General features: G+C 53.6%; 2 protein-coding genes across 2 annotated transcripts; both read right to left on the bottom strand.

Annotated features, from left to right (window-relative positions):
- Window positions 1-183: 183 nt before the first annotated feature.
- On the bottom strand, window positions 184-15,369 carry TGFB1 (transforming growth factor beta 1). The gene is made up of 7 exons (XM_053667573.1): window positions 14,123-15,369; window positions 11,004-11,164; window positions 9,610-9,727; window positions 7,988-8,065; window positions 7,691-7,838; window positions 1,133-1,286; window positions 184-632 (listed from the first exon to the last, which is right to left on the bottom strand). Exons 1-7 carry the CDS (start codon window positions 14,475-14,477, stop codon window positions 474-476), a joined length of 1,173 nt encoding a protein of 390 aa, XP_053523548.1. The 5' UTR covers window positions 14,478-15,369; the 3' UTR covers window positions 184-473.
- A 540-nt stretch (window positions 15,370-15,909) lies between these two features.
- Window positions 15,910-22,200, bottom strand: B9D2 (B9 domain containing 2). The gene is made up of 4 exons (XM_037157666.2): window positions 22,019-22,200; window positions 21,459-21,550; window positions 18,476-18,601; window positions 15,910-16,500 (listed from the first exon to the last, which is right to left on the bottom strand). Exons 2-4 carry the CDS (start codon window positions 21,544-21,546, stop codon window positions 16,187-16,189), a joined length of 528 nt encoding a protein of 175 aa, XP_037013561.1. The 5' UTR covers window positions 21,547-21,550; window positions 22,019-22,200; the 3' UTR covers window positions 15,910-16,186.
- Window positions 22,201-24,651: the final 2,451 nt, after the last annotated feature.

The following is a 24,651-nucleotide window of genomic DNA, read 5'->3' as shown; positions in this document are numbered from 1 at the left end:
CTGCTTTCCTGTCTGCATGCCGCTCACCATGTCAGTCTCTTGCCCAGGAGGCGGGTTCCTGGTGGGCGGGAATGACTCCCTTAACCTGTCTGGGCTTCAGTTTCCTCCCCTTTCAAGTGGGTGTTATTAAAGTTCCCAGTATCTCAGAGCTTTGTTAGGGTGATTGAATGACAAGACCCAAGGTGCTCAATAAATAAATCTAATGTTTACCAGGAGTACACTGCTTGGTGAGTGTCTGAGGAGGAGCAAATGAATGGTGGAGAGAGACTGGAGGAGGCAGGTGGAGCGGGAGTCCCGAAACGGTAGCGAGAGACCTGGTCAGGCGCCCAATGACACAGAGACCCCCTACTCCTCTCTCCACCTTTAATGGGCCCCCTGGTGTGCTTGGGGGGCGGTGTCCTTAAATACAGCCCGTCAGGGCGGGCAGGGGTCGGGGCCGGGCCTGCCGGTGGGCGGGGCCTGGGGGCGGAGCCTCAGCTGCACTTGCAAGAGCGCACGATCATGTTCGACAGTTGCTCCACCTTGGGCTTGCGGCCCACGTAGTACACGATGGGCAGCGGCTCCAGCGCCTGCGGCACGCAGCACGGCGCCGCCGACGCGCCCGGGTTGTGCTGGTTGTACAGGGCCAGGACCTGCAGGTGGGCGGGCGGGGTCAGGGCCGAGGTCTCGGGAGAGTGCCCCCACCCTGCCAGCCGCTCCCTATCTCCCTAGTCTCACCTCACCAGTTAGGTCTAAATCTCTGCCTCTCCCCATTTCCCGCTCTTGGCTTGTAACTCAATCTTTCTGTCTACTTCCTTCTTCTTAACTCGGTCTCCCTGTATCAACCAGTGCCCTCCTGCTTTTTTCTCTCTCTCGTTCTGCCTCTGAGTTTCTTTCTCCCTCCATCTCCTCACTTCTCCCCTCACCCCCTACCGGTTACTCTGTCCCCACGGGTCTGGCCACATCTCTATCTCCCTCCGCGCCCTGTGTCTCTAACTGCGCAGAAGCAGTCGGTAGCTCCTCTCCCATCTCTTTATCATCCCCTCCTCCAGTCTCCCAGTCTCTCCCTTTTTCTCTTTCTCTCCTCACTTCATCTCCAGTTGTACCTCTCTCCCTCCGTCCCTGCCCCCTCCAGCCTGTGGGCCAGACGCACCTTGCTGTACTGCGTGTCCAGGCTCCAAATGTAGGGGCAGGGCCCCAGGCAGAAGTTGGCGTGGTAGCCCTTGGGCTCATGGATCCACTTCCAGCCCAGATCCTTGCGGAAGTCAATGTAGAGCTGCCGCACGCAGCAGTTTTTCTCTGTAGAGCTGTGGGCATGGATGAGGAACCCAGGTCAGGAGGGCAGAGGGGCTGGGGGGCGGGGAGCTGACCATGCCCCTTCTCCCTGGAGGGGCGTGTGTGGGCATGAGAGAGAGCGAGCCCCATCCCCATCTTGGTCTCCCTTGCACCCGGGATAACAGCAGCAACAGTACTGATAATCACCAACCCTGATAAAGCACTTCCTCTAGTCAGGCACTGTGCTCAGAACATCAAAATAAACTAGCTCATGCGGTGCTCAAAACAAACCTTGTAAGAAGCCCAGTGACCATCCAAGAGGAACATCTACACACTGGAACATAAAAAACCCAGTGCAGCCCTGGCTGCTATAGCTCAGTGGATTGAGCATGGGCTGCGAACCAAAGGGTCTCCAGTTTGATTCCCAGCCAGGGCACATGCCTAGGTTGCAGGCCAGGTCACCAATAGGGGGTGCACAAGAGTCAACCACACATGGATGTTTCTCTTCCTCTTTCTCCCTCCCTTCCCCTCTCTAAAAATTTTTTTAAAAAAAATTTAAAGAAGCATAGTACAGCTCCATGTGTACTAATACTTCCACGTGCAAATGTTTACTGAACATGTGTGCTGGGCCGGGTCTACAGGGGACTTAGCACACATAACACAGAAATACCTGCTCTCTGGGGTCACATGCGAGAGACTGCCATGTTGCTCCTCTGCTCCAAACATCGCTCCGTCTCACTAAGGACAAATACTGGAAGCCTTCACCATGCACCACAAGCCACTACTGGGTCAGACTACTCTAAGCTCCCCCTCCGGTCTCACTCCAGCCACACTAGTGTCCTCACTGTTCCTCAAACAGTCCTACCCCAGGGTCTTTGCACTTGCTGTTCCCTCTGGCTTGCTAGTCCCACAGATACCTGCTCTGGCTTGTTTCTTCACTTCCTCCAAATGCTCAAATGTCCTCCGCTCAGGGAGCCTCACTGCTAGAACACTGCCAGGCATGCAGCCGCTGCCCAATAAACAGTGAAACCAATGAATGGCATCTCTTCAGAGAGTCCTTCCTGGACCATCTTATCCAAACTACCCATCTAAATACAATTCCATTCAGTGTAACAAAAGCATTGCAGGAATGCAAGAAAATACGAAAATATCTGGTCCTAGAGGGGAGAAGGAAGGGAAGTTCAGGGGGAAAAGGGGGAGGGATTTGGAGGAACAAATAGGAAGGACACAGGGATGAGAACTAAGGGGGGTGGAAATGGGAGGGAGGTGGGGAGCAAGGGGCAGGGGAGGCTGGGATGGGAGAAATAGACAAAAAACTGTACTTGAAAAATAACTAAATAAAAATAAATAAATTAATTAATTAATTAATGCTGGCAATATTAAAAAAAAAAAAAAAGAAAATGTCTGCTCCTGACTGGTGTGGCCCAGTGAGTTGGGCGTCTTTCCACAAACTGAAAGGTCCCCTGTTTGATCCCAGTCAGGGCACACGCCTGGGCTGCGGGCCAGGTCCCCAGTTCAGGGTGTGTGAGAGGCAACCGATCGATGTTTCTCTCCCTCCCTCTCCTCTCTCCAAAAACAAATAAATAAAATCTTTGTTTTATTTGTTTAAAAACAAATAAATAAATAAAAAAATGACTGTATTTGAAATAGGACAAAATCTTAAAACCTGTGGAAGCTGCATGAGAGTTCATTATGCTACGCTACTTGCTTTTACATACATTTGAAATTTTTCATAATGGAAATTCATCAGAATAGGAAAAAACAGTCTCCAATACCTTTCTTTCTGTTTTTTTTTTTTTTTCTGATTTAGTTTCCCTCTTAGAACTTATAGCCACCCACTCTTTTATTTGTTAGGGATTGATTTGCAAGATCTATTCATTATCTGCCTTTCTCTGAGGAAAGGACATTTTTCTTTTCTTTTTTAAAGATTTAATTTATTTATTTTTGGAGAGAGAGGAAGGGAGGGAAACATTGATCGGTTGCCTCTTACACACTGCACACTGGGGACCTGGCCTGCAACCCAGGCATGTGCCCAGATTGGGAATCGAAGCGGCTACCATGTGGTTTGCAGGCCAGTGCTCAGTCCAGAGCCACACCAGTCAGGGCAGGACAGGACTTTTTTTCTCTTTTGTCCTCTAATGTATCCCTGGTGCCTACAGCAGTGTCTGGCACACGGTAGGCACCTTGCAAATATTGGATGTATAAATCAATTGCTCGATGTGTTAGATTTTTTAAAAATCACATTGAAGAATAGTGGTATATAAGATGCTACCAATTCTGGACTTAAAAATCTCTGTCCCGTGTTCAGATCCAAAGACCAGTCGTCCAGAGCTGGGGCTTGTTTCAAAGGACCTGGGCATTAATGGCCCCTGGGGTCACGGCGGAGAGGGGCAGGGAGCTTGGCTACATAGCCCGGCTCGTGGGCAGCCAGGAACACTATATATTCCACAGTCGTGAAAGAAACACTGTGCCAAGCAGAAGGCACAGTATGATCCGAATTCTATTTTGCATAAAGCAACTGGAAGGAAATATATTAAAATGCTGATGGTATGATGGGTAACATCATACCATTTCTACGACGTTTGTATTTAGCATGATGGATGATATCCTTCTGTCCTTTCCAAATTCTCAGCAGTGGATACGTGTTACTTTCAGAATCAGCAAAGAAATGAAAAGAATGAAAGTGCAGCCCTGCACCCCCGCCCCTGCCCCACCGAATAAGACCCTACCATTTGGACTAAACAGACGAAACACGTAAAAGTGCCTCATGCAGACACTCTCTGGAAGGAGACACAGATACGAGTCAAAGTGGATGCTTCCTCAGAGAGGTCAGGGGTCAGAGCTGGAGGTTCTCTGAGATCCTCTCTGGGCTGGGTCCACGTGCATGGATGTATCTACTGACACAGTAATCAACAGAGAATTCATCAAGTAACTTCAAAGCCCTGCGAGGCGAGCCTTCTTATTATTCCTGTTTTTCAATTATTTTTTACTTAGTGATTTGAGATAGAGAGAGGGAAAGGAGAGAGGGAGAGAAAGAGAAACACTGATTTTCTGTTATGTGCCCTGACCAGGGATTGAACCCGCAATGCTGGTGTACTGGGATGATGCTCTAACCAGTTGAGCACCTGGCCAGGGCTATTATTCCCATCTGAAGGATGAAAAGCTGAGCCCCACATGAGAAGGAGGTTGCCTGCTCACATACAGTGTGTAAGGGGTGGAGTCAGGTTCACAGCCAACTCCGTGCTGCCCCAGAGCTTGTGGCCTCAGCTGCCCAGAACAATCGTGTCAACTCAAACGGAGAAGGAAGTGATAACACGGGATCTCCTGGGGCAAGATCTTTCTAAGAGCCACAGAGCCCTAAGAGTCAGGAAATTGAGGTCCTTCAGCTCTGCCAGTCCCTCAGTTTCCCCATCAAAGATGCAGGGGGCATTGAACCAAATAAGGTGTCCATATCCTGTGGTCCAAGCAGGTGTCAGGAAGTCTGCGTATGGGCTTAGGGAGGGTCCTGAGGCCCCCAAACCATATGCACATATATGTGTACGCATGCACCTTCTTCTGGGGGAAAAGGTTCCTGGCTTTTGGCTTCTCAAGGGGGTCCTGGACCCACAGAAGGGGAAGACCCACTGTCCAGAATAATCCTTCATTTCTGGTCCAATTCTGGCTGAGGTTCTGAGATTTAAATAGTCTGTGACTCTATCATCCAACTCAGCTATTCTCCACATGGGGACCAGTAGCAGCACCACCTGGGAACTTGTGGGGAATGCAAATTCTCGGGCTCGGCCCCAGACTTCCTGAACCAGAAACTGGGGGCAGGTGGGACAGAGCAGGCCGGATTCAACAGGCCTGCCAAGTGACCCCCCAGGCACTCACAGTTCTGGGGCTTTGCTGCATTTCAGGCCCTGCAGAGCTCTCCCCGATCCACTCGGTCCATCAGGGCTCAACAGGGCCCGAGGAGTACAAGAAGCTCACTTGGGGCCCCAGGGCAGGCCGAGGGGCCTCACATTCACCTTGGATGTTGGTGAGGGGGTCAGGGAAGCTCCCCAGTGGAGATGGGGTTTGAGCTAAGAACAAGATGGTGTGTGAACCTCAAACGGGCACAGAAGCAAAGAATATTACATCGAACCCTAATGTCTCTATCACCCAGCTTCAACACTCAACAAAGCACACCCAGCCTCACTGTACCAGAGGGGACCCAATACACCCGGAATTCATTTATAAAAAATTGCTTAGTGCTTCTGCCATTTTTTTTTATTTCACCTCTTCCACTTTAGCAAGCTGTCTCCCTTTGAGAACTTTTTTTCATCCAGGGAGACAAAAAAAGTCACTGGGGGTGAGATCAGGTGAATAGGGAGGGTGGGGCACAGGGGTCTCGCTGTTTTGGTCAAAAACTGCTGAAGATTCAGCACAGTGCGGGCAGGTGCACTCAGTATAAATTACACATTGTGAAATGGGCAAACTCAGTGAAAGAGTCTTCAAAAACATTCGCTGGGGCTGAAAGCAGCCTCTCACAACAACGCCAGCTGGTGCGCTGGCCCCGATGGGTTCCTGGAGCACTCACCCAGGGAGGGAAGCCTGCACTACAAGGGGCCACCCTCCAGAAGATAATTCCGTTTCAGTTTTTTTTTTCTTTTTGGTCCTGCCTCCTATCACTATCCCCACCCACTTCCTCTCTCCCATATCATTTCACCCATAAATATTTCCATATGCATCTCCAAGAAATTTCAGGACTATTTTAAAACATAACCGCAACACCGCATTACAAAAGTAACAATAATTCCTTGATATCATCAAATATCTAGTTAGAGTTCACATTTCCCCACTGTCTCCTAAACACCTTTTCTTTTTTTTGAAAAGTCTGCACAAATAAAGATCTAAATAAGGTCCACACACCGCAGTCGGTCAGTACACCTCTCAAGATTCCGTTTCAAATCCACAGAACCGTTTTTCTGTCTATTTCCTGCCTTTGCGTTGTCTCTGCTGGAGAAGATGAGTCAGGTTCCCCACAGTCCTGATGCTGCTCGAGGCGCGCCTGTGGCGGTTTAACACGTCCCACCATCCCTCTATTTCTGGAAAACTGTTAGTCAGATCTACCATCTTAATCAGCTTCAGGATCAACTTTTTGTGCAACACCTCCAAGGTGAGATTGTGTCCCTCTCAACAGAGGCTCACGTGGCTGGCCGGCTGGCTGTCTTTGTATGGTCACTAGCTGTTAGCACCCTAGACCTCAGTCTGTTCATTCACAGAGTGGCCGGGTGGAGGGTAGGGTCTGGAAGGAGCTTGGGAGAAAAGCTGACTTTCCATCGGGGGACCAGCATGTGACAAAGCCCAGAGGCACCGTGAAAATATTAAGCAGGGGAGGGACAGGGTTGGATTATATTCTAACTCTGAATTTTTTTTTTGTAATGTTTTTTATAAATATTTTATTTATTTATCTTTAGAGAGGAAGGGAAGGAGAGAAGGAGAGAAATATCAATGTGTGGTTGCCTCTCATGAGTCCCCTGCTGGGAACTGGCCTGCAACCCAGGCATGTACCCTGACTGGGAATTGAACCGCGATTGTGTGGTTCGCAGGCCCGCGCTCAATCCACTGAGCTACACCAGCCAGGGCTAACTCTGAATTTTAACATTCTAGCAATCCAACTTTTCAACTTTCTTAGACTGGAATACACCAGCATGGGAAGATTCTAACCCTCCGGACAGCATTTTCAGCTTTCTAGGAGTCCTGCATTCCAGTTCTCAAGGATCCTGGCATTCCTGAATTCCAGTATTTCAACACGACATTCCAGCATTCCACAGTTCTGAGCCTATCAGTCAAGAGGTCCAAGCTTCCGCTTTCTAAGATCCCAGCCTTCCAAGAATGTAGCATTCTGACACCGAGCCCCAACACTCTAGGACACCAACATTCTGGCTTCCTCCAGCTCTACCTGTGAGTGCTAGTATCTTCACACGTGACTATACCATTCTGAGCAGAAGACTTGAGGACTCCAATCCGTCAATGGTCCAGGAACCCAACAAGGGCAACCTTCCAATCCCGAATTCCCAAATGAGGATCCCAACACTCCTTGAGTCTAACACTGTCAGATTTCAATAATTAACAGTGAATTCTAGCATCCTAGAACCCCAACGTTCTAGGACCCCAGCTTGTCAATAATATCGAAATTGAACACCGTGGCCTCCCAACATTGAATTCCCATTCTCAGCGCTCAACATTCTAATAGTCTCTGACTCCCACACACCAGCAAGAAAACAACCTGCTCCCAACCTTCTAGGGCTCTCAGGTCACACAGGCCTGCATTCTAGGACTCAAGCCTCATCCTCTGAGCTTTCCAGGCCAAAGGAGACGCCAGCCCAAGCCAGCACAGAACCGGCCAGGCGCCCACCCTGCAGTGCTGGGTCGGGCTCCCCACCCCCCAGGCTGGAAGGCCTCGGGTCTTCACCTGAAGCAGTAGTTGGTGTCCAGGGCTCGGCGGTGCCGGGGGCTGTGCAGGTGCTGGGCTCTCTCCAGAGGGGTGGCCATGAGAAGCAGGAAGGGCCGGTTTATGCCATGAATGGTGGCCAGGTCGCCCCGGCGGCCGACACTGATTCCTGTTCGAGTTTGGGAGCCAGCGGGTTGGGGGGCGGAGAGACATAGACACTCTCAGATGGTGAACGGGCGATGGGCAGGGAGAGGAGGCTGGACACACACACACACACACACACTGCACATGCTGCCAGGACAGAGGGCTGGGCCTCACCGTTGATCTCCACGTGGAGGATGTCATCTTTGCTGTCGCAGGAGCAGTGGGCACTGAGGCGAAAGCCCTGGATTTCGCCTGCAGGAGTGCGGACGGGGGAGCCAGTGTGAGCCTGGGGCTTACCCAGCCCCTGGGGGAGAAGGAAGGAGCAAACCCCTGGGGACTCCTTACTGTCCCTCTTCCTTCACCTTCTTGCTACAGTTCTTTGCCTTGCTGCCTCCTCCTCCACCTTCAGGTCTCAGCGCAAATGCCACCTCCTCCAAGAAGCCCTCCAGGATGCAGGCCCCACTCCCACTGTGACATCACCTTATTTTCTCCATAGCACTGACCCTCTGGTTCTTTTGTCTGTGGCTATTTATTTCCCCCACTGTTCTCAAGGGAGAACAGGATGAACAGGGGCAGGGATCCTTGTTTTCTTGTTCCCTGCAGGCCTGGCCCGTCATCATGAAAACAGACATCTGCAGAGTGCAGGAGTGCCCACGGGGGGCAGGCCTGCTCTTAACACTCTGTGGGCACTATCCCCCTTAATCCTCACCAAAGCCACCCATTCTCCAGGAGAGGGTGCCCAGGCGCACAGACCGCGGGTGGCCTACCCAAAGTGGGAAAAGCCAGGGCTGGCATGCACACACAGCCCATCCAGCCTCTTAAATGAATGACTGGATTTTCTAAGCTGCCTACTATGTGCTGGACCCTATAGTGGGTGCTCTGGACTCAGCAGTGACCAAGACAGGCCTTTGTCCGGTGGCCCTAGATACTCTCCCAGGCCCCACCTGCTCCCTAACCCCCATCTTTCCATCTGGCTAAACCAGCACTCATCCCGTGAGTCTCAACCCAGTCCCCCTGACCCTCAGGGAGCCCTCCCAGGTCACCTCCTCCAGGTGGGTTTGGGCATCTGCTCTGGGCCCCCCACCCCAGCCATCATCCCTCTGGTCATCATGGCCTGCTAGGACTCTGGTAGCACTATCTGGGCCACACCGCCGGCTCAGGGTCAGGCACAGGGTCAGGCACAGAGCAGGCATTTATTGAGTGGCCTCGTGAATAAGGGGGGGATTAGGAAAGGAGGTGAGGGCTTGTGGACTCAGCCAGGACAGGACAGACAGACAGCATCCTCTTCCATAAAGACAGACAGGCTGTGTTGGGCTGTCCCTGGAATCAGGACCAGTGCACAGCCTGTCCCTCTGCCTCTAACAGTCTTGCTGCTCCTTCTTTTCTGGGCTGGTTCCACTCATCCCTCAGACATCAGTTCTGACGTCCCCTCCTCCAGGAAGCTCTCCTTGATGGCAGGCTGCGCGGCCACCGCCTCTGGGCTCCCCATCCCAGGCCTGCTCCCTCTGGGTTTTTCATCCCCTTCCTCCACTCTAGCAATGGACCATGAGTGCTGTGAGGGCAAGGTTTGGGCTGTTTTTGTCACTGCTGTGTCCCCAGGATCATCCAGCACAGGCCAGGTGCTCAGGAAATGGACTGATCCATTAATCACTCAGGTTTGAGTATCTGGGAGGAGGGCCAGGTCTCGGTTCCTTGGCACCACCATAGGGTGGGGGGTGCCGGGCAGAGTATCCCCAGGACAAACAATGGGGTCGACCCCATCGAGAAACAGGATGGGGCAGACAAGAGGTCCTCACCTCTGTGGCTCAGCCACTGCCGCACAACTCCAGTGACCTCAAAGGACAGCCACTCAGGCGTGTCGCTGGGGGCCAGCAGCTGGTTGCTGAGGTAGCGCCAGGAATTGTTGCTGTATTTCTGGGAGGTGGTGAATGGAAGGAGAGAGATGGTGGGGGGATGCTGCCACATGGCCCCATGGCCCCGGCCAGCACCCCACTCTATCCGCTCCCCTAAATGCACCTTCCGAGTCCCTTGGACAGTCCCCTCCCAGACATCCATGCTCGGGGACCCTGCAGGAACAGTGAGCCCCAGGCTGGGAGTCAAGCTACCTAAGAGGTTCAGCCTTGGTCCCTGACCCTTTGGGGCTGTGGATATTCCCTTCTCTCTCCCGGCCTCAGTTTCCTTGCTAGCGAAATGCCAGGTCCCTTTGAGCCTGGACAGCCCACAGCACTCAGATTTTCTTGCAGACATCCTGGGCTTCACTCAGCATACTGTTCTGCAAATTTGACACCCTGTATTCTGAGTCTATAATTTTCTAGGGGCCTATGTTAGAAGTCATTCTATAACTCCAGGGTTTGGCAGCACCCCAAGAATTACACAGTCCATGAGCCTAAGGAGTTCTAAGAAACAAACATTCTACAAGTCCAGGAGTTCAGAAACCCAGAAGCTACAGACACCTGGCAGCGTGTAAAATGACCCCCTGGGGCTGGACAGAACACCTCAGGGGCTGGCAGCATAAAACTGGGTCCTCTAGACACCAAGAAGCTAACCTCAGACAGAGTTCCTTGGTTGTAAGAGTCTGCCATCTACTGTTGAGTCTAACGCTCCCTGTGATGTGGATTCTAGGCCACTTGACCTTCTAGAGATTCCAACCCTTCCAGATGCCCCAAACCTCCTGAAGACTGCACATGTCCTAGGACAGAGCTCTCCAAGAGACCTGTCTGTGATGATGGGACTCATCTGAGTCATGAGAGTTGATCTGAGGCATCCAAGACAGCCGCTGACCACATGTGACTAGGGCCACTGAAAATATGTCCAGTGAGACTGAGGAACTGAATTTTTGCTTTTGTTTAATTGTACTCAACCTCAATGTCCAAATGTAACTATAGAAATGGTCCCTGAAAGTACAGTCTTTTAAATGGCCAAATGTGACTAGTGGCTTCCATATGGGACAGAGTAGATTGAGAACCACCAACCTTTCCAGAGATTTCGACTTTCAAGAGTCCTGTGTTCTAGAATCCAATTGCTAAGATTCCAGCCTTCTAAGTGGTTGACATTCTAGGGTGCTAGGAGTCTGAAGGTTTCAAAGAGCCCTATGATTCCACAGTCTGCACTCCTCCACCCTTCAGGGTTCATCTATGGGGACCTGGCAGCCACCTGTGGCCCAGCTGCCGTACCTGGCCCGTTCCCCCACCTGGTACAGCTCCACGTGCTGTTCCACTTTCAACTTGTGCCTCAGCAGGCGCAGCTCTGCCCGGGAGAGCAACTGGGGTTCGGGGACTGCTTCCCGGAGCTCCGACGTGTTGAAGAACATATATATGCTGTGCGAGTTATGCTTGAATGTCTCATAGATTTCTAGGCAGAAGGAGTGGAGAAGCGAGTGTCAGCGGTGTGGCAGGAGCAGGGGAGCTGATGCACCCCAAATATAAGAGGGTGGGGCTCCAGAGCTGACAGCTCTGGGTTGGAGTCCGACCCTGACCTTGGGCAAGTGGCTTGCCCTCTCTGGGTTTTTTTCTCCTCTGTAAAACTCTTCTCTCCCATTACCTGCAAAGCGCCCACTTAGTACAGGCTGGCACCAAAGGTATCAATCTGCTCGCTTGCTCACGCCTCTCCAGCCCTTAGAGCTTCCAATGCAACGACATGGTGGCGTGTGGTCAAGGGCATTTGGAGCAGACCAGGCCTCTGCTGACTTCCAACCCTGGGACCCTGGCAAGTCACATCCCCTCTCAGAGCCTGTTTCTTTCTATTCTTTGAAAAATAACAACCACATCAAGCTCCCTGTCTTCCAACCCAGGTTCTCCTAACAGACGCACTGTGTAACTTTGGACCAGGGAGTACCTCTGTGCCGGAGTCTCACCTGTAAAACCCTAGCAGACTGCAGGGTAAGGGTGTGAAGTCAGTGAGATGATGTAGGTAAAGCACAGCCTGCCCACAGGAGACCCTCTATCTACTGTGTGTGTTAAAGTGCTTTACACTTAAAATTCACAACAACCCTGTAAGGAAGACACTATTACACTCGTTTTATAGGTGGTGAAACTGAGGCAACATAGAGATCAAGTAATTTGTCCCAAGGTCACACAGCTAAGAAGCTGCAGAATGGGGATTCAAACTTAGGCAGTCTGGGTCCAGAGATGAACTCCAGGCTATGCCAGCTCTTGCTAATGTGATGTCATTACTACTATTACCATTACTATTATAATTAATTGCTTCCTCCCTCAACTGGTTAGAAAAGGCAGAGTTCATTCCAGTAGGAATGGATTGGTGGAGGTGGGGTGGAGGGAGATGGGGGGGTGGAATTAGGAAGTGTTTTCCAGTCTAGGGAAAGTTTGGGGTTGGGGTTGAGGGGACAGGCCATGAACTCCTGGATCAAGTGGGGCATCTGCTTTAGGTTTCTGCAGTGGGGAGGGTGGGACGTGAAAACAGAGCCGGGTCTGAGAGATCCCTTTCTGCGGACCCTCTTCCTCCACTCCTCCTCACTGTAGGCAGGCCAGTTCGAGTCCCCTGCAAACAAGCGCTATCTTGGCCCAGGGGTTACTCAGCAACCCCCAGAGGAAGGGTAGAGCCTGGGGTGGGGAGACAGATAGGGAAGAGAGAAAGGAGGGGCGGAGGACCCGCGGAGGGTGTGGGGAGAGGAAGTGCGGAAGAGGAAGAGCGAAAGGGAGGAAAGAGATGGAGACGCCCGGGGATGCGGGAGAGACGCAAAGACAGAGACGGGAGCCACACACGGGGTTTGGGGGCCAGGTGGAGCGGATGGACGGCGTAAGGGTTGAATCTCTACGGCGAAGGTGAAGCCCTGACCAGAAAGGTGAGATGGAAATGTGGGTGGGGGGTTGGCGTTCTTTGGCTGGGGCCATCCACTGGGCGAAGGAAGGGGCCGGGGACCCACTAGTCCACCGCCCAAGAGGGAAAGTGAAGCGAGGAGGAGGAGGGGGACGGCCCCAAGCCACTGGGCTTCTTGGGACTCCTGGGTCCCCGCGTGGGCGCCAACGGGGCGGGCCCGCAGTGGCTCCGCCCGGAACTGGGGCGAAGAGGACGCGGGGCGCAGCCGCCGCGAGGGCGGGGACCCGACCTGCCTCGTCTCGCCCCAGGCTCCGCGCGCGATCCCCGCCCCCCGGGGCACGGAAAGGAAAGGGAAGGGAAGGGAGGGGGGCGGGCGAGGCGGCCGGACGCTGGGGTTTCCCCAGCCTCCAGGAGAGGAACTGGCACTTCGGGGTCCAGATTCTCAGCCTTTAGCTCTGCGGGGTCCTCCTCCTCCTCCCTTCCGGGCGCACAGCTCCTCCCCCCGCGCGTGGCACCCACGTGGGGCTTCCTTGCCACGAGCTTGCAGCGTCGCACCCACCACCTCGCCCCCTGCGGCTCAAGGCCTCACTCAGCCCACAACCTTCCAGCCTGCGGCGTGAGGGTCGCTGCGCCCGGCCGAGCGCCGTTTCTCTCTCCTCCGCCCCACTCCAGGTCCACCTTTCCCACGCTCGTCCCCCCTCTCCGTAACACCCTTTCCCACGACCCCAGTGCTCTAGGTTTCTTGGGGGTCAGCTTCCTCCTCGCACGTCCATCTGCGAAAGCTCTGGGCGCCTCCCCGCGCCTCCCCAGCACCCTCTGCGGTCTCGGCTCGTCTCCGGCTAGCTTCTCCCTCCCTGCGAACTCGCGCCCCTTTCTTCCCCGCATTTCGCACCCCCTTGCACCCCCTCTCTCTCTGCAGCCCATCCCCAAATCCTGCACGTTCCTCGCGCCCTCTGCAAGCCGGTCTTCTCTCCATTTCCCTGTCACCTCCAAAGGGCCTTGAATGTGGAGGTTGGGCTTTATCCTGAGAGCACCGGGGAACTTCTCCACCTCGCTTTTCCGTCCTTCTTGAATCTTCCCGCCTCAGGACCCCTGAGCTCCGGGTCAGCTCTCTCCATGGCCTCTCCTTGCCCGAAACTGCGGTCGTCACTTCTCCCAAAGCCGGCTCCCTCTCTGCAGGCCCCACCCCGCGACCCCTGCACTCGAGCGCACCCTGGAGCGGAAAGTCTTGTTCCACCCCTCCCCCCCCATTGCTCCGCTCCCTCCAGGGGACTTCCCCCACGACCCCGCAGGCTCCCGTCGGCCTCTAGAACGGTCCACTTTGCTCACTATCTCCTCCTCTTCAAGACCACATACCTGGGGGAAGGGAAGCTCAGCTCTATTCTTTTTGGGACCCCTTCCCACGTTCCCGACGCCACCGGGGGTTCTCTTCCTTCAGCCAGTTTCCTCCTCCGGTAATTTCCTCCCCTGCCCCCAGCGCGCCGGCACCCCCTGGGGGCTTCCCTCCGGGGTCCCCTGCCCCTCGGAGCTCACCGTGGCTGTTTTCCACCGTTAGCACACGAGTGACCTCCTTGGCGTAGTAGTCCGTCTCCGGCTCGGGCTCCGGTTCGGCGCTCTCTCCAGCCACCCGGTCGCGGGTACTGTTGTAAAGGGCCAGCACGGCCTCCGGCAGCGGACCGGGCGGCGCCTCCGCCTGGCTCGGGGGGCTGGCGAGCCGTAGCTTGGACAGGATTTGGCCGCGGATGGCCTCGATGCGCTTCCGCTTCACCAGCTCCATGTCGATGGTCTTGCAGGTGGACAGTCCGGCGGCCGGCCGGCCAGGCGTTAGCACTAGGAGCCACAGCAGAGGCAGCAGCAGCGGCAACAGCCGCAGCCCGGAGGGCGGCATGGGGGAGGCAGCGCTCCCGGCGCCGCCGAGAGCGCGAGCCGGGTTAGGTGGGAAAGGGGAGGCCCCACCCCTCCTGGGGCTGCGGGGTCTTCGGAAGAAAGGTCGGAGGGTCGGGGGGCGGGAAGGATAGTTGAGGTCCTCAGGGAGAATGCAGGGGAGGCTCTGGTGGGTGGCTTCGGGTTATTCCACGGAAGAACCCGAAATGGGAGCGACCTGGTACCGGAGGTGAGTGGTCCTGAACCGGGGAGCTGGGGCAGGTACGAGAGGTTCGGTCAACGGGACCCCGGGGGAGAAGGATCCTTGGATGCGTGGGGGCTCGGGAGGGAGGCCGGGGGTGGGGAGCGTGCAGGGGGATGCGCCCGAAGTCTTCACTCAAGTCTCCGTGGGAATCGGGTTTGCGTTTCCCGAGGGCTGGTCCGGAATGAGGGCGCCTCCGGGACGCCGTGTAGGGGGTCAGGGAGAGAGGAAGCGTCCGAGGCAGTGAGGGGGCAGCGGTCTGGGGCCCCCAAGTCCTGCCTCCTCGCCGGGCAGCGCCGCGCCGAGCCGTCCCCGAGCCTCCGGCTCCCGGCAGCAGCGGAAAGTCTCAAAACTTTTTTCCTCTTCTCCCAACCAGATCGTCCCTCCTCCCGCTCCTCCTCCCCCTCCTCCCCACAGTGGCGGCGGCGGCGGCGGGGGCGGTGGCGGCTAGTCGCAGACTCTGGGGCCTCGGGCTGCGCCTTCCTCCGCTCCTGGCCGAGGCCGGCCCCGCGGGTGGCTCCGAGCCGGGGGGGTGCCCCAGAGGGGGCGTCCCCCCTGCCCGGGGCCGTAGGCCTCCCTGACTAGTGGATCGCGTTGGGAGGAGGGAGTGGGACGGCCTGGGGCGCGAAGGGCGGCGGCGCGAGGACCAGCCGCGGCGGCGAGGGGGTTTTGAAGCCGCCCGGCCCCACCCAGGAAGCGCGCGGGGCGGGGGCGGCCCCCAGGGGGAGGGCATGGGGGGGCCGGGCCACCGTCCTCAGCTCGCGTGGGCGGGCGCTGAGGGGGGTCTTTTAAGCCACTGGCACCTCGGCCCCGCCCCACGAACAGGGTGCTGCCTCCTGGCGGCTAAGAGCTACCAAAACGGGCGACCCGGATGCATGTGGCTTTGATGGCTGTGCGGAGGTCACCGAGAGAATGCAGACCTGGCCGGGAGGGCTCCATGGAAGGATGGGAACAAAGAGTAGAGGGACCAGGGGAGGGGACCCAGAACGGGGAGAGTGGGAGACCGGGGGAGAGGGGCACAGAGTAAGGGAATGCCCCAAAGGAGAGGGGCTCATAAGGCGACACCAAGTGGGAAGGGGGGTCAGAGCTTTAGGCAAAGGATGGGGGAGGCGAATCTGACAGAAGGTGGGGATCAGTAGGAGGATGGGGCACAGGCCACCTGACAGGTCAGGAATCAGGAAGGCACACACACACCTGTCAGAACAGCTCTTTTATTTAGCATTCGATATAGGAGGCAGCCTCTTTCCCAAATCCCTGGGGCCCCACACACTTGCTACCCCCATTTCACAGATGGGGAAACTGGACTTCAGAGGGACAGCTGGGAGACGAGGTGCTAGCCAGGCCAGAAGCTGGGCATGCCTTGACTGGGGTCAGGTCTGGCAGTCTCCAGAGCCCACGCTTCTGACCACTGTATAGTTCTGCCCCTCATGGGTGTCCGCGGATGTGGATGGGAGCTGCGGAGGCAGAGTCCTTCAGCATTCCACACCATAGCGGTCAAAGTGGCGCAGCAGCAGGCCCAGGTCGAGGTGCACGGTTCCACCAGCAGCTGTGTGCAGGCGGTAGCGGTCGGCCCCACTGTAGATGGCATCCCCATGCAGCAGCTGGGGCCCGCCACCCACAAAGGCCCGTGCCAGCTGCTCCCGCCAGCTGCCCAGGGGCCGCCATGTGGGGCAGTCCAGCTTGTGGGTGCCTGGACTGCTGGGCACATGGCAAAAGCCGTAGCCAGCAAGCTGGCAGCGGCCGAAGCTATCCTGGGACCACACTTGGAGATGGAGCCGGGGCCAGCCTGCAAGACAGGAGGGAGAGAGGAATGGGTGCAGCTCCACATCCTGGCCCGCCCCCCCCACCTCCTTGATCCCCACTAGAGACTCCAGGCTCAGTCCTTCCCCCCCTGGGTTTCTGCCCCAGCCTCCTCTCGGGATTTCCACTCCCACACAGTAGCCAAAGGGCTATTTCTAAATCCACGTTCCTCCCCTGCCATGGCTCCCTAATGCTCTCAGGATAAAATCCAACTTTAGCATTCAAGGCTCTCTGAAACTAGTCTCTGCTGACTTCCCCTCTGTGGCATCCTCTGTGTCCCCATCTCAGGTCAGCCTAGCTCAGGGGAAAGTAAGCTCCTTGGGCCTTGTCCTGGACACCGTCCCCATCCCTGCCCTGTCCTCTCTGGGCTCAGGGCCTTCCTTCTTGCCCCCTCCAATCCAACTTCCACCTGGCACCTGGAAGCATCTTTCTCCTCCCATAGGTTTCCCACTGTCCTAAGAATACAGTTCAGTTCCTTAGCCTGGTGGGCAAGGCCCTTAGAGATCCAGCTCCATTCTGCCTTCCTGTCTGAGCCCCTCTGTGCTTAGGCTCTGTCCTAGAAGCTGGGGACAGAGGGGTAAATGGAGCAGACCAGAACTCCTGCCCTGGTGTAGCTGACATCCTAGACAACGAACATAGTAAATAAGCAAATTATAGGGTATGTCAGATGGTGATAACTGCTCTGGAGAAAAATAAAGCTAGTTAGGGTGGGGGTGGGATGTAGGGGGTGATCAAGAAAATCTTCACTAAGAAGGGGACATTTGAGGGAATGTTTAAAGGAAGGAAGGGGGTGGGCCATGAGGACGTCTAGGGAAGAGCAGTCTCAGCAGAGGGAATAGCCTGTGCAAAGGCCCTCAGGTGGGAGCTGCCTGGTGGGACCAGTGGAGGACTTCAGGTCTGAAGAATGGAAGGACGATTACCTGCCTCACCCTCCAATCCACCACCCATAAGCAGCCAGAGGGCATTTTAGAAGCAAAATCTGACTTGTCAGTCACCTGTGGGTTCCCCCACTTCAGGGGATGGCCTCAGCTCTGCAGCCTGGCATTCAAGGCCCTGTATGGCCCATCCCCTGTCCCCTCCCCCCCCTGCAGTCCTCCTGCTTTCTCTCCACCTTCTAAATGCCCTGGCTCACTTTATCCTTTGAGCCTTCCACACAGACCTCTGCCTTGAACCTTCTTCCTTCTCTCTGCCTTAGTAGCTCCCACTGGCCCCTCACAGCAAAACTCAAACGTCCCCTCCTCCAGGAGGCCCTCCTTGAACTCCCCAGCAGTCAGGAGCCTCCCATCCCTGGCTCCCATTGCCCTCTAGAATTCCCTATCCCATTCCTGCCCACTCTGGGCTGCCACTGTCTGGGAACAGGTCTGTCTCCCCCATGGGATGGTGAACCCTGCGAGGGCTGGGCTGGGGGCGGTCTCAATCACTGACATCTCCCTGGCATCACAGGTCAGGCTCAGGGGCAGGACTTAGTAAATATTATTTATATTGTTAAAATATATGGCATATTTACCCAGGCTATTGCCTGGAATCCACTGCGTTCCAATGACCCAAATTTTCCACCAGAAAAAGATTTGCTGATACCCTTCCTCCCCCGAATACTCATTTCTCTTCCGAACAGCTGGGGAGCCCTGCCTGAGAACAGCCAGCAGCCCTGCCTCTCTCTCACATAACTCCTCCAGCTTCCTCCTGATTGCAGACTCTCTCGGTTTCTCTCTTCGAAAGCCACCTCCCCTCTTCCCCTGGTCCTCGCCTTCCCCTCTCTCCCTCCTTCCCCGGCCTCTGGCACACTCCAAAGCCAGCCATGGGAGGCCTTGGCTCAGTCTCTCCAGGGCCAGGCCTGGCTGGGAAAGGGACTCAAAGGGTAGAGAGCAGGGTCAGGACTTGGTGTTCCCAGGACCAGCCCCACTGGGTACTGCTCACCCCCATCCTGTCGGCCTGGCATAGGGCCCGGGCCAGAAACCCACCTTGGAGGCCTTTGGTGGCGAAATGCAGATCAATGGGGTGAGACCAGTAGGCCATGTCCCCTATTTGGGGGGTGTCCACCTGTGTCTGGCCTTCCCGAACACCTGACAGGAGCTTCCACGCTGCCCCTGCAATGAGAACCAGGTCACTGATGGGCAGGGAAGGCAGGGAGGCAGCCATCAGGGAGGGGATGCCATTGTGGCTGTGAGACCCATTCCTCCCTGGTATTGGGGGGCAGGGGATACAAAGCATGGACTTTGGAGCCAAATGTCTGGGTTCAAATCCCTGGCAGTACTTCTTCCTGCCTGTGCACCCTTGGGCAAGTTACCTTTCCCTGCCTTGGTCTCCCCATCAGTCAAGCGGGTGTAATAATGCATTCCTTGTCACTTTGTGAGCAGATTAAATGAGCTAATACAGACTAAGTATTTGGAAGAGTGGCTGGGGCACAGTGAGTGCTGGGTGTCAGAGTTACTATTCTCACCCTGCATTCACTGTCCTGGTCCATGGACTAAGATGGTACCAAGGGTGCACTTCAACAAAGAGCATGAGTTCAATGCGGAAGGCACATAGTAATACCCGTCCTACTGAGGGCGAGACTAAGAGCAAAAATGCACCGAATGCTTACCAAATGCCAGATGCTGTGCTAAGCACTTTAGTGATGAATTCATTTAATCCTCCCTCTAGGACTCTGAATCCCCACCCCACCCCCAGTCTACAAACTCTCCCCAGAGCCCACGAAGCCCTGTATCTGGCCTGTGTTCACCCCCTGAACTCATATCCCATCACCCCCCCACCCCTCACTATTTCTAGCCTCACTGGTCCTATATTTGTTTCTCTCCTCAGGGCGTTTGCACTGGCTGTTCCCTCTGCCTACAAAGCCATGCTCCTGGATGTCCCCATGCCTGGCTTCTGTTCATCCTTCAGGGGTCACCTCAAGTGCCACTTTTAGAGAGGGGTCCTCCCTCACCCTCCAATCCAAAATTAGCCCCTATTACTTTATCTCTACCACCATCTGTAATCATTACAGTCATTTCTTTTTTTCTTAAGATTTTACTTATTTTTGGAGAGAGGGGAAGGGAGGGAGAAAGACAGGGAGAGAAACGTCAACGTGTGGTTGTCTCTAGTGCTCCCCCAACTGGGGACCAGCCCCCAAGCCAAGCATGTGCCTTGACTGGGAATGAAACTAGCGACCTTTTGGTTCACAAGCTGGCACTCAATCCACTGAGGTACACCAGGGCATTACACGCATTTCTTTATCTGCTTGTCTATTTTGTCTCTCCTCCTATGAGCCCCAGGAGATCAGGGATCTTGTACACTGCTGGATCCCCACATCAAACCCAGATTTTAGTATACAGAAGATGCTCAAAAAATGTTTGTTGGACAAATAAATGAGCCTGGAAGGTGTGCTAATGTAACCCCTGCTTCACATGTAAAGAAGCAGACTCCCAGAAGGAGTCACTTGTCCATTCATTCCACAAATATTTATTGAACACCTACTGTGTGCCAGCACTGTTCTCCATGCAGGGTGCAGCAGGACTGTGGCAGACCTGGGTGCCGTGGTGGGGCTGGATTCAGACTGAGCTCTATTGGACTGCAGGGCCCAAGCCCTTTATCTGACTACCTCTGAACTCTCTGTGGGATTAACTGCTCCCCCGTCAACAGTCCCCTGCAGTTGTAAAACCATATGAGTTATTGTTGCCTCTGGTCCAGGCAAAGAAAGCACCAGGCCTTGAGTCCAGCTTTTCACATACAGTATTTCCCAACACCCCTATGGAGGACAAACTTCCCACTTTACAGACAAGGAAACTGAGGCTCCAAAAGGAGACAGCATCTGCCCAGGATCACAGAGCAGGTGGGGCACAGACTGGAAACCAACTCTGATTCCAAAGCCTGCCTCTATCTGCTCAGCCAGAGGGCCACAAATTCCCAGGGAATCTCAACCACCCTACCACCAGTGAAATCGCTAAGGGCCCAGGGCCTGAAGATATTGTGATGGCAATTACTTGTTACACAGGCATTTATGTGTGCTGGGCAGCGTACCCCTGGCTTTACCAACAAGACCCCATCCAACTTTTACCTGAGCAGGGTGAACACTTACTAAACAATTACTAGGCCAGGTCCCCTCCTAAGTGCTGTTCTTACTCATTTAGCTCACACAACCACCCCATGACGTAGGTGCTGTTATTACTGCCATTGTACAGACAGGGAAATTGAGGCAAAGACACGTGCCCAAGGCCACATAATAAACAACTGGCTTTGAACCCAGGCAGTCTGTACTCTTAACCTCAATACTATGCTGCCTCTGTTATTAGCTTAATTTTCAAATGAGGAAACTGAGGCTCAAAGAGGCTCCCTAATTTATTAGGTGGGAGAGTTAGTATTTGAGCCCAGACCTGGCAGCCCTAACCCATTATAACATACCACCACACTATTCTGCTTCACATGGCGAGGCATGAAACTGGGGCCTCGGAGGTCCGTCCTGGGCCACGAGGATGGACTTGGATGATTACCAGAACTTTGTTCCTACTTTCTCACACAGAATTATGAATATAGGCGGGTAGCCTTTCCTCGGTAAGTCTGGAATGGAAACTTCCATTTTACAATAAGAACTCAATAAATGGAGACTGTAAGCAAAGAATTGAGATGGGAGAGAGAGACCGAGGACACCCCTAAGGCAGTGAATGCATTCCAAACGGGAGGGTTAGGGCTGTGCAGTGTTCTGAGGGTTGGGTGTGGGGTCTAGCCTACAGCCCCAAATCCTTAGGGGCTGTGTGTTCATACAGTAGAAGCTAGAGTCCCCAGAGATGGGATGGGAAGTGATAAGAAGGGCGCATGAGACACTATGGACAGTGTGGTACACGGCTAGGCGTCCAGAGAGCCAATGGAAAATAAGGACCAGGGACTGGGCCGCGGGGTCAAGGAAGGAGCGAGGAACCTCCCTGGCCTGGGAGTCTTGGTGGGGAAATGAACCAGGTCTGGGTATACCTGTGTGGACGCCCCACTTGCAGAAGAGGCTACTTTCTGAGAAACCGGTGGCCCCTACGATCTGCCCAATCACGTGCACCTCAGCCATGACCCTGAGAGGGTAAAAATAGAATCATAACCCTGTAAGTGTACTATTATTTCCACCTGAGGGAGGAGGAAACTGAGGCCCTCCAAACAAGGGACAGTACTAGGATTTCAAAGTAGCTTCGTCAAACTACTGAGGCTGCGGTCTTAACCATGATCCTAAATGCCTCTCTAGGAGAGCGCCAAAAAAATTAAGGGATCAGAGGGCCTGAAGAGCGGACACCTGACTCAAAAACAACCTTCTGGCTCAGCGCACAGAAAGCCCCGCCCCAGAGGCCAATGGCTCCTCCCACAAACACTAAAGCCCCGCCCCTCGCCTCAGCTCCTCCCTCCCCCTCAGCTCTGCGAGGAGCATGCGTTTTAAGAGCAGGCACCAAAGCCCCGCCTCTAACCGTACGCATGCGCTTTTCACACCTTAACAGCTAACGGTTAGGATGGGCGAAAGCGGCACCGAAATTGGAGTTCATGGGCCTGACCTGTCCCTCTCTCCGCCGGCGCCGACTTCCAAGGCCTGGCTCGCGCTTCTCCCCGGATCTTCCCGGCAGCGAGAGATCCGAGGCGCCACGATCTCTCAGAGGCCGCGTTTGCCTACGTTCTCTCCTCTGGTTGTTGCTGGGGCAACAGCAGCCTCCTCCCCTGGCCTTGTACCCGCCCTGCGGGTCGCTAATTGGCCCTAGCTGCCTGCGGGGGGCGAGGCTAATCTCTGATGGACGTTCTCTCTCCTCTCTCCATTTTGGGAAAAGTCTGTCCAGGGGCGACCCACGGTTCAGCCATTTGGGGCGTGGTTCAGAAGCCGCCATCTGCAGTTTGGTTGATGAAGTTTGAGTGCAGCTGTTTCTCCCAGATACCCTCTTCACAAAATAAATAAACCTATTGATACCCCATAACCCGCAGGTCTCTCCCCCAACGTGGGCCACAAACACTTTCCCTTAGGAGAGTGCATCCTCCTGCCTCATAACTAGAAAAAAAACCCTTCCTCATTCAGAGGTACTCAAGAAGTTGAGGAGGGGGGTTTCCTTCCCTTTTTTAAGAGTTCCTCCGGCTTGAAGGGACTGATCATCCAACTTCCTTCTCAGAAAAAGTGCCCAGTTCTTCACCGTGCAGATTCTGGGCAAGGGTGAGGGCGTGGGGAAGATGAGGAATGAGGAAGTGAGGACTCTTTATCTGTAGAAAATCCGGTTCTTAAAAACTGGATTCTGCCAGTAACCTGTCTTGTGACCTTGCTTGGCTCCAGGTTTCAGTTTCCTCATCCATGCAATGGGCACAAACAGAGTGACTGAGTCGGAGGCACTCACACATTCTGATGAACTGAGCAGTGCCTTAGTCCCTTATTCCTCCCGCCCAGCGCAGGAGACCAAAGGAAATGCATTCTCTTTCTTTTTAGCAAAATGGGACTGTGAAAGTTAGAGTCAACAACTCAAACTTATAGGGAGGAGCAGCATTTCAATAGGATGATATTTATATAGATAAAAAGAATTCAATGGACTATTTTACTAATAGATATACTTGAATGCTGCTGTTTATTGAGTTATTACTTTGTACCAGTCACCCTGAAACGTCGTTTTGCTCATACGATCTCCTTTAATCCTCACAGACATCCCGCCAGGTAGGTAATATTAACAGCTTTATTTAAAATGAAGAAATTGGGACAAAAATCATTTGCCTTGTCAAATTGACCATAGTTCTTTCTCACTCTGTAAACTTTATATTATTAGTCTCTCTGCTTTCCTGCCACTCCTGGATACAGGTCTCCTGGATTCAAGGAATACAGAAGTTGTGCTTGGTGTCATCCTGGGTGCTAGCACTTCTCATATCCAACCCGTTACCAAGCCTGTCAATTCTCTTTCTTAAATATTTTTTCTATAGTTGTTTTTTCTTTTTTCCTACTGGTTGGTATTAGTGATTAAGAAAATGCTCCCCTGTTTTACTGCCTGGATTTTAGTCTTGATTCTGCCCCTTCTTTGTCTTGATTCTGACCTTCAGTGCCTCAGTTCCCTCATCTGTGATGTGTGAATGACGGTCTCCACCTTGTTGGATTGTCAGGATTTAAAGAATGTATGAAGCTGTTTTAAAATATCAATATGTTGCCCTGGCTGGTGTGGCTCAGTGGACCAGTGCCAGCCTGTGAACCAAAGGATCCCTGGTTCAATTCCCAGTCAGAGCACATACCTGGGTTGTAGGCCAAGTCCCCAGCAGGGGGCACAAGAGGCAACCCCACATTGATGTTTCCCTCTCTTCCTTTTTTCCCCTGTCTTTAAAAGGAAATAAATAAAATACTTTTAATAAAATAAAATATCAATATGTCCACAGGTTCTATGACACTCCTTTCACTAGGTGGAGCCTAATTCCTCTTCCCTTGAGTATAGATTGCACTTGATAACTACTAACTTCTAGCTACTAGAATGTGACAGAAATGTTAGCATGTGACTTCCAGAACCAGGCCATAAAAAGAGTCCTCCTTGTTTCTCTTGGTTGGTTTACTTCGAGAGAGGTCAGCCATCATGATGTAACTACAGTAAAACTGTCAATGGAAAGACACAAATGGGGAAGAGCGGAGGCGTCCTGCCAACAATCAGCGCCAGGTGAATGACCCGTCTTGGAAGCAGATCTTCCAGCCTCAGATCTTCAAAGAACCATTGCGCCTGGCCACCATGCGGACTGTAACTTCATTAGACATCCTGAACCAGAAGCACTGAGTTACCCCATCGCCAGATTACTGACCTACAGAAACTGTGTCAGCGGTAAATATTTGTTGTTTTAACTAACCACTAAGTTGGAGGAGATGATTTGTCATGCAGCAATAGATTATTTACATAAATCTGTAATGAATTTAGGACAGTGCCTGGCAAAATGTTTGCTATTATTGATCCTGTTTATTGTTGTTATTGAAATGGTATATTTTACATATTTTTAAAAGAAGGATACTGAATATGTACTTTTTATTTTTAACTTTTAAAAAATTGTGGTAAAGTACACTTAACGAAATTTACCACATGAATCATTTTTTAAAAAAGATTCTATTTATTTATCTCTAGAAAGAGGGGAAGGGAGGGAGAAAGAGAGGGAGAGAAACAGCAACGTGTGGTTGCTTCTCACGTGCCCCGCTACG

This window comes from Artibeus jamaicensis, unplaced genomic scaffold (assembly GCF_021234435.1).
Source record: "Artibeus jamaicensis isolate MK-2021 breed Jamaican fruit bat unplaced genomic scaffold, CSHL_Jam_final contig_47, whole genome shotgun sequence".
Classification (NCBI taxonomy): domain Eukaryota; kingdom Metazoa; phylum Chordata; class Mammalia; order Chiroptera; family Phyllostomidae; genus Artibeus; species Artibeus jamaicensis.
This window is presented reverse-complemented; position numbering and strand designations above follow the sequence as displayed.

Bases quoted from the DNA above. Each gene is read 5' to 3' on its own strand.
- TGFB1 (XM_053667573.1), bottom strand. From the start codon at position 14,477: ATGCCGCCCTCCGGGCTGCGGCTGTTGCCGCTGCTGCTGCCTCTGCTG. The intron at 11,165-14,122 runs GTGAGCTCCGAG...CCTTCTGCCTAG, and splicing joins AACGGTGGAAAACAGCCACG to AAATCTATGAGACATTCAAG. The intron at 9,728-11,003 runs GTGGGGGAACGG...ACCACCTCCCAG, and splicing joins AGCACGTGGAGCTGTACCAG to AAATACAGCAACAATTCCTG.
- B9D2 (XM_037157666.2), bottom strand. From the start codon at position 21,546: ATGGCTGAGGTGCACGTGATTGGGCAGATCGTAGGGGCCACCGGTTTC. The intron at 18,602-21,458 runs GTATACCCAGAC...TTCTCATTGCAG, and splicing joins CAAGTGGGGCGTCCACACAG to GGGCAGCGTGGAAGCTCCTG. The intron at 16,501-18,475 runs GTGGGTTTCTGG...CCTGTCTTGCAG, and splicing joins CGCCACCAAAGGCCTCCAAG to GCTGGCCCCGGCTCCATCTC.